General features: G+C 42.9%; 1 protein-coding gene across 1 annotated transcript in view; it reads right to left on the bottom strand.

Moving 5' to 3' along the window:
• Positions 1-428: 428 nt before the first annotated feature.
• Positions 429-14,482, bottom strand: part of LOC124805705 (myrosinase 1-like) — an 85,938-nt gene continuing 71,884 nt past the window's right edge. Inside the window, exons 9-11 of the mRNA XM_047266275.1 lie at positions 13,328-13,462; positions 13,119-13,225; positions 429-549 (exon numbers count right to left, since the gene is read on the bottom strand). Coding sequence (XP_047122231.1) covers positions 429-549; positions 13,119-13,225; positions 13,328-13,462 — 363 coding nt within the window. The remainder of the gene's footprint in view (positions 550-13,118; positions 13,226-13,327; positions 13,463-14,482) is intronic.

The following is a 14,482-nucleotide window of genomic DNA, read 5'->3' as shown; positions in this document are numbered from 1 at the left end:
GAGCATCTCTAATGTCAGTCTTTCTGAGGTACTTACTGGTATTGCCTAAGGTTACGTATACAGTTTCAGTTTACCGCATTTTTTTCACCTATTACACAGTAACGTGATGCTAGTCTAACTATTTTAAATAAATTTTGTAACACAAAGGTTTGCTGTACAGAGGAGCGATTGTCTATCGAGAAATTCATAAAATAACTAGGTGAAAGTCCTGTAGCTATAAAACTTCAAATGGTTATAAAACTTCAAACAGATAAACAAATAATTACTGTCTTGTACAGAGCAATCGTTTAAACAACTACTTTAACAATTCTTGAAAGAAGGGTTATTTGTATCATCAGTAATGAATAATGTTTATTTCCAATAGTCAAACATAACGGTAGAACGGTAGATGGAACGTTAATGCAGCTGTAGGCGACGTATCTTTAGTATCAGCTCAGTTCAGGCACCTGTTTGCTAAGAAAGATATCCGCCATGAATGTCGCCGAATCCTTCGGAGTTCTCGTTCGGTTTGGACTGTTGAAGTCCACCTCGTACAATCCGAATTTCTTCCTGCACAAAAAAGGAAAACTACATTATGCATTCTTAATAATAACAAATATTTAAGCGCAGCTACTGTAAATAAAGGGTGGCATATACTAACTGCTACCCTCAAGATATTAAAATCTTTGGAATCCTATTGATAGTAGCTAATACATACTACTGACACATACGTTGCGAAAATCAACGGTTACTCTATGTTATAAGTGTTTTCAGGGTAATTAATGGTCGGTTTCAATGTTGATATATGCAATATACTGACGAATGGGGAAGCGAAAGGTATTCTTTGAAGGGCTCCATGTAGACAGAGCAGCAAATGTCGAAAGATGTATGCTAATCTCAATTGCAGACATGTACGTGGAAGCATACGCAGTCTTCTCCCACACCAATCATGAAAGCACAGAGCATCGGGGCCTCGGAACTCGAATCAAGGATAAAATCTCTTTTCCTGACTGAAAAGAGGTATTATATCAACAATTTGTGACTTCCTCTTATGTTGATACATGCTGTACAACTATGTAAATCAAGTGTCATATCTGTCTGTGGAGTAGGTTCTGAATATATGATTTGTTAAGCTACTACATTAGTATTGTATAAGTTTAATTCGCGCGGATGAATTGCTATAGCGTGCAGCATAATCAATAAGTGGTATCGCCCGAAGAGTGGTGCCACATAGTAAATATAACTGTGGTGTTGTTCTTCAGAGGAAGGAATTCCTGAGAATGTACGCTTGGAGCACAGTGAAACATGGACTGTGGGAAAACCGAAACAGAAGGGGATCGAAGCATTTTAGATGTGGTGCTACAAAAGAATGTTGAAAGTTAGATTGATAAAGTATGGAATGAGGAGGTTCTGCGCAGTATCGGAGAGAAAAGCAATATGTGGAAAACACTGACAAGGAGATGGAAAAGGATGATAGAACGTCTCTTAAGACATCAGAAAATGACTTCCGCGGTACCAGACAGAGCTATAGAAGGCAAAAACTGTATTTGAAGACAGAAATTGGAATACATCCAGCAAACAATTGAGGAGGTAGGTTGCTAGTGCTACTCTGAGATGAAGAGGCTGGCACGGGAGAGGAATTCGTAGTGGGCCGCATCGGTCCAATCAGGAGACTGACGACTCAGAAACAAAACAAAACAAAAAAATGTTCTTCCGGATGTATCCGAAAGAACAGACAACAAAAATATATAACTGGGGTGATGACAGCCAGTGAACTCCTCAGAGCAGATGCATGCCAGGCTCGAACTCTTACGGGAAAATGGGGGGGGGGGGGGGGGGGGGGAGTGCCCTGTAATGAGGACAATGCGCAACGGGCACCCATTAGCTCTGTATGGATCGTTGAGAATTCGTTCAAAAATGGCTCTGAGCGCTATGGGACATCTGTGGTCATCAGTCCCCTATAACTTAGATCTACTTAAACCTAACTAGACTAAGCACATCACACACATCCATGCCCGAGGTACGATTCGAACCTGCGACCGTAGGGATCGCGCGGTTCCAGACTGAAGCGCCTAGAACCGCTCGGCCACTGCGGCCGGCTGAGAATTTCTGCCTGACAGGAGGTGTGCTAGGGGAGCCCACGCAGTTGCAATAACCACTGTGTCCGGATGACGCAGCTATCAGCGCAACTGCAAAGTAAACAGAAGAATCGAGTTCGAATCCCCGTCCAGCACAAATTTGCTACTTTCCCAATTGATTTAAATTAATGCCCGCTTTCAGCCAATCTCTGTAATTCTGTTGTGTCCCCTAGTAACGTTGGTATCTCGTTATGGAACCACAAGCTAAGGACGCTCGCTACCAGACCCGGTCACGAACGAGAGATGTCGATTAAGACATGGCCACAAGAAGTTCCGTAGGCAGCCGCTGCTGTATGACTAGTTACGTCAGAGCGCAGCGCCTCTCGTACTGCTCTTTGATAACCGAGTCTGATAGCAGCATCATCGTAGTTGAGATTCATTAGTTAGAACTCTGTATCAAATCTATAGTTAAACGTGTAGTGATGTTTAACTGTAATTTAGTATTATGCAAAGTGACGAAGTTATCATTCTGTTCTGGGACAGTACTAAATATACATGATGAATCAAAAAAGTCATCAAAGTTGGCAAGTCTAGATTCCTGAAACTAATAAACATATACGGTGAATGTTGTTTTTTGATGAATGGGAAAGTTAAAAAGTTTTTTTCATAACTTTTCGTAGGTGTTCAATACGCCCCCTTGAGATGCACCGCATATGTCAATGAGGTATTCAAATTGTTCCCACACTGCAGCGAGCATGCCTTGAGTTACAGCTTCCACAGCTCCTGCTCATTAATTTGTGTCTTAGTTCATTCATTGTTATTGGTAATGGAGGCACATAAACAGAGTCTTTTATAAATCCCCACGAGGTATAATCACATATAGTCAGGTCCAGTGACCTTGGGGGCCAGTAATGTAAGATCGTTGTGACCAATCCATCGTTCGGTTATCCTTTGATTTAAAAATTCCCACACTTTCAGATGCCAGTGTGGTGGTGCCATATCCTATTAGTAAATAAAGTCGTTCGAATCAAGAATATCGAGGTATGTGTTTTCTGTAACACTGTCCTCAGTAAAGAAAAATAGACTATACACATTTTCCGGTGAAAATGCACAAAACACATTGAATTTTGGACAGTCCCTCTCATGTTGTACAACTTCATGTGGTTGTTCCGTACCCCTTATTCTCACATTATGACGGTTCACCTTTCCATTGAATAGGAATGTTGCCTCGTCACTAAACTCCAAGCGTGGAAAAAAAAAAAAAAAAACTGAATCCTCCATCTTGCCAGGAAGGAAATTACAGAATTCCACACATTGTTGTTTGTCACCTTCACGAGGAGATTGCAGCAGTTGAATTTTGTATGGTTCCATGTGTAAACGTGGACGCAACACACGCCGGACGGACATCGGGGACGTGTTGAGCTGTCGATCTGCACGGCGAACGGATTTCTGCTTTTTCTGTTGTCCCAACACCCTTTTTACAAGAACTGAAGTGGGCGCACACTGATGCTACCTAGCGGGAACCATGTAAAACTCGAGAGTTTGACATTTCCAACAGTACGTTGTTCACGCGCACATTTCAAATAACATAGTAGTTATGATTCTTTTAAACCGGATGACTCTTTTTGATACGCCCTGGATATTGTCAGTCATGTAGACATGGATTAATCCAAAGTGAGCAGCCCACATCAAAGAATTTCACTAAACTGAAATAATATTCTTTATGTGTGTTGCAGTAACCTCCTACAGAAGTAAAACTACTGACCCGTCATTACCATGACATAGATATCACAGGTACCTGAATCAAAAGTGCCAGTATTTCTCATGATGCTATTGTGTTTGGAAGGCGTCCGAACACTACAACTACAGCAGACGTAGAGACTGCCCGAACTATGGTACATGACAGTCGGTTATTACCGATATATACCGTATCCGATGCCTGAACTGATTTAAATCGAAGTCTCATCCATTTCCGAAACTTTCAAGAAATAGTCTAGTAGAATTTGTGTGCCGGTTTGCTATTGTGGGCAAGCCTGCTGGTCACCACTTCATGAGAAAAAATGATGCAGATGGTGTAAGCCGGTGGCGGAATATGTTTAATCTGAAAGATGATTATAGCAGGCTATTTTTGGGTTTAAAAAATTTTAACTACGCTTCTTATGCACGGAGATCTTTTTTGTGAGGGCTGTGCCGCGAACTACCTTCATTTCAACTGCACTCGGTAGCAATGAGATTAAGCCCTTTGCCTAACATCCAGAGAATGAAAGCGACACATTATTTTACTGAAAGCATAGACAGAAATAAAGACGAGGATAATAACGTATGTACGTGGTGTTATTGTGGATCTTCTGTACAGCAACAGTTAATTAACTACCGACCTAAGCCTACGGTACAGTAAAAGAATACAATTCACCTCGTATGCTTTTACATGCCGCCTTGTACCTCCACTGACATCTACTGCTTCTATCGCTACTGGTGCCACCACTCTACAACCACTAGAAACTTCATCTGCAACCTACCTTATGTTATCCGATGGAGCGAACTTTGACTACCAATGTCAATTCCACCTTCTCCCTCCCTAGAGCATGGGGAGAGCGACTGCTGGTATGTCTCCAAATGGGTTCGAATCTCTCCAAACTTTTCATTCATGGTATTTTCATTTGAGTTGTCCGACCGTATGTTCCTTCTACCTTTTAGCCAGCCCTCCATTGCCTTGTAATAGCCAGTCATTGAAGCTATTCATACGATAGTCATAGGACAGGTAGCTACTCTTCTTTCTTTTCTTTTTGTCCTGTAGCCCATATCTGTCTTTCCCTGGATCATGGTTGCTTCTACAGCTCTGCATTTTTGTTGTAGAATTTGCTGCTTTAGCGTTCTGCACTTCCATTCGACCTCATCTTTTGGACGCCAGTATTCATTTTTATCATTTTGGAATTTTGAGATCAGTTCCGTTGCTTTCAGTGAGTAATAATGAATTAAGTATGGGTCCCCTAATCCTAAAACATAATTCACCACAGTTGTTGCATCCTAGATGGGTTTTTCCTTTTATTTTTTCTGAAATATATAAGGTTTATATTTATGTTAATAAATATGTAACATCGAATTTTTTGATCCTTAAATTACATATGTTCTTTACCTTCTACTTTACAATGTGTGTGTTCTGTGGCTGCCACCCTAAATAAACCACAGGACTAAATTAGCACCCATGTCATTTGCAAACATTAGGGATGTCGGGATACCGTCTGCATCGAATTTTCATGTATGATCCAACATTCAAACTACATATTCCGGTAAAAATTGTGGTATATACCCCTCTTTCTCCTTAATATTGCTGTAAGAGGCTTGTCGTGATCAGTGGCTGGTTTTTATTTGCGTGCAGACCGTGTTTTGATGTTTGTGTGTATTTATTGGGACCTGTGGACATCAGCGAAAATTTTGTGAAGCTTCGGTATGGGGAAGTATTCGGTGTGTTTTATTAGTCATTCGCCATGTTTCGTATTTAACAGTGTTTACTCAGCGTTGTTTCCGGCTCGTTTGTGAATACTGGGTTTCATGATAATGCTGTGACTCTAACACACGTTTCACTGCACCAAACTTGCAATCTTGACGATCTTCCGAGTGTCGTTTGTTTACTGTTATCTTTTGGTTCGACGCCACGAACTTTGATAATGTTCCGTTTGTTTTCATTCTCTCTCTCTCTGTCTATCAGTCTCTTTCTGTGTGTGTGTGTGTGTGTGTGTGTGTGTGTGTGTGTGTGTGTGTGTGTTTTACTGTTTGCTTAGAGTGAGTAGCGAAACATGTTTGGGTACAAAAGCAAAACGATAGCAGCGTGCTTGTAAAAGGATGGACCGATATTTCATTTATTCGTTTGCCTTTTTGCCTGCTTATTTGCTGCATTTGCATACTTCGTCCTTTCGTCGATGAAATACAGTATCTCCTCTGTTATAGAGGGATTTTTATTGGGCTTTATTTATTTGTCTATTTGACTGCTGGATTCACAATTTCATCTTTCTGCCTAATGCTCTGTTTGAAATTCACAACAACCATTATCTTTTTTAATTTACCCAGGTCTCATCTCCTCAATTCCGTAACTTCATACAGTTTCTTCAATTTGGCTTTGTAGTTAATTATGGTCAAAATCCACTTCTGCCCTACAATCTTTTGGCAGTTTCGGAATCGCTGTCTTACCATATTTCATCTGTCTCAAACCTTCGAGTATTTCCACACCTCTTCCGTGTCTTCCAAGTGTACAACATCCATCCATAATTTTTAAACCAAGTATCTGCAATGATTAAGCAGTGGTTCCTGCAAAATTCTTCCAGGCGGCTTTCCCTTTTACTCCTTACCACAGTCAGTGTATTTCTTCCCATTACCAAATTCCAATGACCCATAACAATTGAATCTTCGTCTCCACTAACTGAATAATAAGTTGTCTCACCTCATTACATTTTCTTTTCATTTCTTTAGCGCTGTGCGAGCTAGTACGCATATATGCTTGTACTACTGCGGTAGATATTGTCTTCACATCGATGTGAACTGCGATAGTGGGTTCACTATACAGCTCATCCTAGTAAACGCGTTTCTTATTTTCTTGTTCATTGTTAGACCTTATTATTCTTAATTGTATTTGTGTTGATAAGCCTATACTCGTCTGACGTTATGTCCGGTTCTTTATGCTACCGCACTTCACAAATTCCCACTCCACAGAACTACACTCCTGGAAATGGAAAAAAGAACACATTGACACCGGTGTGTCAGACCCACCATACTTGCTCCGGACACTGCGAGAGGGCTGTACAAGCAATGATCACACGCACAGCACAGCGGACGCACCAGGAACCGCGGTGTTGGCCGTCGAATGGCGCTAGCTGCGCAGCATTTGCGCACCGCCGCCGTCAGTGTCAGCCAGTTTGCCGTGGCATACGGAGCTCCATCGCAGTCTTTAACACTGGTAGCATGCCGCGACAGCGTGGACGTGAACCGTATGTGCAATTGACGGACTTTGAGCGAGGGCGTATAGTGGGCATGCGGGAGGCCGGGTGGACGTACCGCCGAATTGCTCAACACGTGGGGCGTGAGGTCTCCACAGTACATCGATGTTGTCGCCAGTGGTGGGCGGAAGGTGCACGTGCCCGTCGACCTGGGACCGGACCGCAGCGACGCACGGATGCACGCCAAGACCGTAGGATCCTACGCAGTGCCGTAGGGGACCGCACCGCCACTTCCCAGCAAATTAGGGACACTGTTGCTCCTGGGGTATCGGCGAGGACCATTCGCAACCGTCTCCATGAAGCTGGGCTACGGTCCCGCACACCGTTAGGCCGTCTTCCGCTCACGCCCCAACATCGTGCAGCCCGCCTCCAGTGGTGTCGCGACAGGCGTGAATGGAGGGACGAATGGAGACGTGTCGTCTTCAGCGATGAGAGTCGCTTCTGCCTTGGTGCCAATGAAGGTCGTATGCGTGTTTGGCGCCGTGCAGGTGAGCGCCACAATCAGGACTGCATACGACCGAGGCACACAGGCCAACACCCGGCATCATGGTGTGGGGAGCGATCTCCTACACTGGCCGTACACCACTGGTGATCGTCGAGGGGACACTGAATAGTGTACGGTACATCCAAACCGTCATCGAACCCATCGTTCTACCATTCCTAGACCGGCAAGGGAACTTGCTGTTCCAACAGGACAATGCACGTCCGCATGTATCCCGTGCCACCCAACGTGCTCTAGAAGGTGTAAGTCAACTACCCTGGCCAGCAAGATCTCCGGATCTGTCCCCCATTGAGCATGTTTGGGACTGGATGAAGCGTCGTCTCACGCGGTCTGCACGTCCAGCACGAACGCTGGTCCAACTGAGGCGCCAGGTGGAAATGGCATGGCAAGCCGTTCCACAGGACTACATCCAGCATCTCTACGATCGTCTCCATGGGAGAATAGCAGCCTGCATTGCTGCGAAAGGTGGATATACACTGTACTAGTGCCGACATTGTGCATGCTCTGTTGCCTGTGTCTATGTGCCTGTGGTTCTGTCAGTGTGATCATGTGATGTATCTGACCCCAGGAATATGTAAATAAAGTTTCCCCTTCCTGGGACAATGAATTCACGTTGTTCTTATTTCAATTTCCAGGAGTGTATATCACATCCATTTCTCTTTCCGTATAGACCTAGATTTCTTTTTGTATAAAGTGCCAATGTTCTCGTGACCAGTCTCCTCACCCATCCACCCTGCCCGTTCACCGGTATTACGAATGAGGGATTTCTTACCTCACTAATATTTAACACAATACGACGACGTCATCATCGAAAAATACAGTAAAGCCTCATGACCTCGGGAAATATAATGGCGTTCGTTTCCCCTCATATTCAGTCCACTACAGTACCGACATAGCAAAGCCGAGCTACAACGCCAGATTGGTCCATCATCCAGGCTGTGCCTCTAACGTCAGTTTATTCCTCAATACAACATCTACAACCCCTTAAAATTTACCTATTTCATTTTGTTACACCCTGTAATAAAGTGGTTGACTGCATAAACCATTTGCGGAATAATGCGAAGGGACTGGAGAATTTTTCATATTTCAGAAGACCTAAAAGCATCCTTGATTAACACAAAGATGCACTACCAGATCCTTACAATGTTTGTACAGACAGTTTCTGAAGGAGGAAGGCGTGCAGTTAAAATTGTGATTATGTTACGTGGGAATCGCAAAGAATATCAGAGTTCTCGCATCACCTAGTATTTATCTGTCGAAGTTTCGAAGACGCCACTGTGTTTTTCCATGATAACAAAAGGAATCAGTGATGTTCTTCAAATTTATCTAAGCTAGAGGCTAGCACGACTCCAAATATTTGTCGTAGTGTATCTTTACGATACTGGTTTTCAACCTTTAACTGCGTCCTTTCGCTGTGAGAGGTTTCTGCTTGCTTGACAGAGTCGACGGAAATCGACGTGCTGTTCATAACAGGAAAGTTTATGCTGGAAGTATAAGCCTAGGACCCTTGCAGAAACGAAATACAAGACTTATTGAGAAGTAAAAAGAACGAGCATGAACTCACATTGATCGGTCTTTGAGTGTAACCACTACTAACCGAAATGTTCATTTCGGCTTTTCACCGGATCTTAGCCTTATTTCTATCTCAAAGTAGTTGTTTTGACAAGTACAACTCTTTTAGGATTTGTCTGTATTCATCTTTCAGCTATCGTAGCACTTCCTTGTGGAATGCGAAGGTACGTCTGACTGTAAAATATAAACTTAGGTTGTGCGAAATGTCACACATATTAAAGTACTATGGGCTCTCATGCCGTGGTTAAGGGACTTTCATGGATCAGCGTTTCATCCCCCTCTGCAGGTGACCGAGCGGTCCTAGGCACTACAGTCTAGAACCGCACGACCGCTACGGTCGCAGATTCGAATCCTGCCTCGGGCATGGAGGTTTGTGATGTCGTTAGGTTAGTTAGGTTTAAGTAGTTCTAAGTTATAGCGCACTGATGACCTCAGCAGTTAAGTCCCATAGTACTCAGAGCCATTTTGAGCCCCTCTGCAGACATCTTCAAGGGAGGGGCACAGGGCACGCGGGGCGGGTTGTTGATTCCATCAATGTGCTGCCCACACTCTGCCTTGCTACTGACGGCAGTAAAACTTCTGTGCTCCCACGCAAAGGTGTGACGTTATAGCCGGCCGCGGTGGTCCCGCGGTTCTAGGCGCTCAGTCCGGAACCGCGGGACTGCTACGGTCGCAGGTTCGAATCCTGCCTCGGGCATGGATGTGTATGATGACCTTGGGTTAGTTAGGTTTAAGTAGTTCTAAGTTCTAGGGGACTGATGACCACAGATGTTAAGTCCCTAGTACTCAGAGCCATTTGAACCATTTGTGACGTAATATGTTTTGAGAACTTTGCGCTTTGGGTGTTGCCGGTTGCTACGGTGGAATAGTGGCTCACAGCTTTTAGGAACGAAGTTCAGATACCACTACGTGTTACGCCATTGTCCGTCTTGTTAAAATTATCAGCTTTTTTAAATATGTCTTTAGCTTCTCTGTGAGAATATCGTAGAAAAGCGACTGAACGGACAACTGCAGAAGGAGAGAAACAGATCGGTTTACTGCTGTGGCATATGATTTGCAAGCAGGTAGTACGAGACTGTGTAAAGGCTCCAGGGGCAGCAAAAACACGCTAATACGTTTGATCTGAAGGAAAAGGGCATAACATGGCAGCGCAGTGTGCCGCGCCTAGTAATTAATTCGACCACGATGCAGTATCTCGGAATGTTTGAGTAAGTATAAGTTATAGGTCTGTACTAAACTGTTCATTCATTGTCATCGAGATGATTGAGCAAATTGAACCTTAGGAATCGTAAGGTCACAGAGCAAGGTTGGAAGATGGTCGCACGCAATTATGCCACGGTAGGTTGTTCAATGGTGGTAGAAGTAGAAACGATTTCTTTTTTGAGGATAGGGAAACGATTTTTTCAGATTTTACACAGTTACAAATTGAAGCAGAACTTTGTTCGTGGAAGAAAAAGAATAATAAATGGTATCCCATTGTTCGATAGGAAACGTTGCTAGATAATGCAGCCACCAAATAGGGAATGCTTTTCTTTCTCCGCACACGGCGAAACTTCTGCTGACTCCACCTAATAGTGGTGGTGAAAATTTTTCTACCACCCGAAATCGAACCGACTAATTGGTAGCATAAAATCAGTGCACAGTAAGAGGGCGTGTTGGAAAGTAATGCCAACAAATTCTTGTATATGAAAACTCTTAAGGCATTGTCAACAAGAATAATTTTATTAACATTCTTCATGTCTACATATTTGCAATCTTCTTCCCCTAGGGTACTACAGTTTGTAGCCTGTAAAATGTCGACGTGCATCGTAAGTAGGCTGGTGAGTGAGGAACAGCGCACTATAATCGAGTTTCGAATTCAAAAATTCCGCCCACACACAGAGCACCCTCTTTTTCAGCATGAAAATGTCCTATCACACGTAAGCGCTGCGACATCTGCAACAATTCGACCGCATGGGTTCACTGACGCCGATCACCCTCCACAGAGTAGTTACTTGGACCCATCCGATTATCATCTGTTTCCAGAACTTAAAGAGTCTATTCGAGGGCTTCGCTTTGATAATGATGAAGCACAGGTGAAGTTGTGGCTGCGTCTACGAAGTCAAATAGACTGTACTGACAGGGCATCAACAAACCGGTCTCTTGCTGGGAGATACCACTTTGCCGCCAGGGTGAATATGCCGAAAACAGAAATTCAGGCTTCGAATGTTAATGACGTTTGCTTTACTTAAACATGTTTAACATAGTTCACTTAAAATTTTGGGAAGCATTACCAGTCAACACACCATCGTAGCATCGGCTACGTAGCTGAATGAAATAATTGCAAACTTAAGATTGAGTTGTGATACTTGTGCTTTCAGTCTACTTGAATTCTGCTATGACTACGTCGAGCTTCACGTTACGTAATTAGGTGAACCTTCCAGTGAGAAACTCTTCTGAGTATAATTTACCTTCGATAAGTTTTTCGCAATTTCATATTGAACAGTGCAGATGATCCACAGGTCTGCGGAGTATAGTTCCACACTTTCTCTTTAGTGCTCTCAAAACAGTTGTTTAGAAGTGTATGTTCATATAAATACCAAGGAACTAGATTCATAGACCATTTTATGAAATGAATTAACCCGGCAACATCCCATTAAGCGAAACGTAAGCTCGCCGGATAAAAAATTTGTCAACCCGATGCTCACGCACAAATTGATCATCAAGATCTTACATACAGGACAGCGACAGTGACACGAGCTCAATCGCTGGTGCACTAAAAACACGCGAGCATAAGGAAGTAGCGGTTATTGTAAAGACATAATAAGACTAGTAGAAATGGCACTCGTGTTTGGCCTTGCCCATTGCCAAAGGGGGTGTGAAGTTGCTGGATTTCTTGGTGTTTCGCGGCAGGCTGTTCAACGTGTGTACGTGCTGTGCTGTGGCCGACGTGGCAACGAAACACGACGTCAGATTCGTTTCACGGCTTGTGAATCAAAATTGCTTCCAAACCCGACAGGAACAGCTGCAGGTAGTGAATGAAGGTCCATCCCTACCTGTTAGCGTTAGAATTGTATGCAATGAACATTTGGAGTCTCTCACCTGGTCAGACGCCATTACTCAGAAAGGCAGGTAACTACGCCAACAGCTAAGTTCAACGGATTGGCAAAGCATGTGCCTGGGTTCCTCAACACTCCCCCACTACATTTCATCTCAACTGAAATAGAAACTCACGTGATTTGAACTCCACAGAAAATATGTGGCCCAAGTTGGAACAGCGGGTAAAATCTTGACGTCTGAACCGCCGCAATTTGGTGGAACTGCGTGATTTATTCGACTTTGATGCGACGGACCTGCACGACATTGTGGATTCACTTCCAAAGCAAATCTAGGTGTTAAATTCCAGGAGCGTAATTTTACGCTATTAAATGATTACCAATTTTTGTCCGGTGAGCTTACTTTGCTGTAAATAGCACTTTGAAACGCTTATTCGCTGCTTAATAAAAAATATCCCTTATTTCAGAAATCAACCGTAAACACAGTTTTGGAAGATATTAACTCTTCCTTTTTCCAAGCATTAATCCCGACTTGCGGGGTCTGCTGTTATAGTTAACCGGATTTTGCGTGTTCCCAACAGTCTGCGTCTAGTGTAATCCATGGAAAGGTACGAACGTGTTTCAAAAGTTTGCGAGTCGTGTAACTGAGGCGGAACGTGATGACCAGCCCGGTATTCACCTATTTGAATGTGGAAAACCGCCTAAAAACCACATTCAGGCTGCCTGGCACACCGGCCATCGTCGTTAGTCCGCTGGGCGGATTCGATCCGGGGCCGGCTCGCCTATCCGAGTCCAGGAAACAGGGCGTTAGCGCTCTCGGCTACGCTGGCCGGTTTCTGAAGAGCTTAAGTGATATGTATAATTGCGTTGCTCGTGAAAGAAAGTGTAATGAGAGTGCAAAACTACCTCACTTCGGTTAACGTGGGAATTTAAAAATGTTCCATAATTGAGAATGACTTACGTGAATCCGGATGTCCATTCTAGGTTGTCCATGAGACTCCATGCAGTGTAACCAATTACTGGCACTCCATCAATATTCACGGCTTGCAGGAGAGCTGTTAGATAATCCTGAAATTGATGTTTGGTTTCTTCTTTATACAAGACACGTCAGGAATAGAGTCTAATAAGTGCCAAGAGAATCTTAGCAATAGGACGTTGCGAGGTACTTACCGTGTAATATTGTATCCTATCTGTGTCATTTAGTCCACCGGTGTTTCCGATTCCGTTTTCAGTCACAATAATACGATAGCCGGGATATTCGTTCACAATCCAGTTCAGTAAATTCCGGAAGCCCCAAGAATAAAACTGAAACATATGACAATGTATAATTATGAAATACTAAAAAGGGGAAATTACAAATATTAATTGCTAAACCAAAAATATTGTATTTCATTTTCCTTTCTCGAGGGTTTGCTGTTATGACATACTTATGATCAAATATTCTTCGTTGAAGCATGTATATTGACCTAGTAAAAAATTAGGTCACTTCAAGAATTCCCGCGCAGTATTATTATCAAGATATGAAGCCAACCTTTTACAATGTAGGAACAGTTATCAACAGAGAGATCACTTTATACGTGGATTGCAACGTACAATAATTGATTGTACAGCTGTGGTGGTGAATTCTTGTTGTAGCGACTGGTGTTGTTGGGTACAGATTAAAAGTACACAGAATACACAAATAGTCAGCCTTACCAACCGTCAAAATTGGTTTTACTCCTCAATTGTAGTAATTTAAATTTGTTAAATTCTTGGAAATATGCGCCTCATCACAATGCCACAATAATACTTGTTGGCAGTTTGTGTGCAGCAGTGACCATAGTATTTAAAATCACTTTTTAGGAATAACTTCAAGAACGTAGCAGCACCTTCACTCCAAGCAAAAACATTGAAATTTTCGTCGTCAGGACATTTCGATACCTTCTCTTACGGACTGAGTGACCGCGTCTTCATTTCATTTTGCACAATTCAAACTATTTTTCATAATTACTAAGTATAACACTAAAAGAGATTTCGTTTTTAGCGCACACATAATACCCTGAATAGGTGGATAATTTAGAATTTTAATATCTGAATTATATTTTCTGTTGTCGTTCAAAGGTTGATGAATTTCTACGTAACAACGCTGTATTTATCTTGTTGCTAAACAACTATACACGCAACTTTTGTTTAATTTAAATGTTAGCCGTCGTTTAAAAAATCTGCTTTCATTAACTAACCCAGTGTTCGTGGTTGTTTCTAACCAAACATGAACTCTACGTTTTTAAGCTGCCGCAGTTAGTTCTGGTGTGCACTGCTGCTCTTGTCACAGACGGCTTCATTGGG

The sequence above is a fragment of the Schistocerca piceifrons genome, chromosome 7, assembly GCF_021461385.2.
Source record: "Schistocerca piceifrons isolate TAMUIC-IGC-003096 chromosome 7, iqSchPice1.1, whole genome shotgun sequence".
NCBI classification, from domain to species: Eukaryota; Metazoa; Arthropoda; class Insecta; order Orthoptera; family Acrididae; genus Schistocerca; species Schistocerca piceifrons.
The sequence above is the reverse complement of the archived record's forward strand: the minus strand, read 5'-3'. Positions and strand labels throughout refer to the sequence as shown.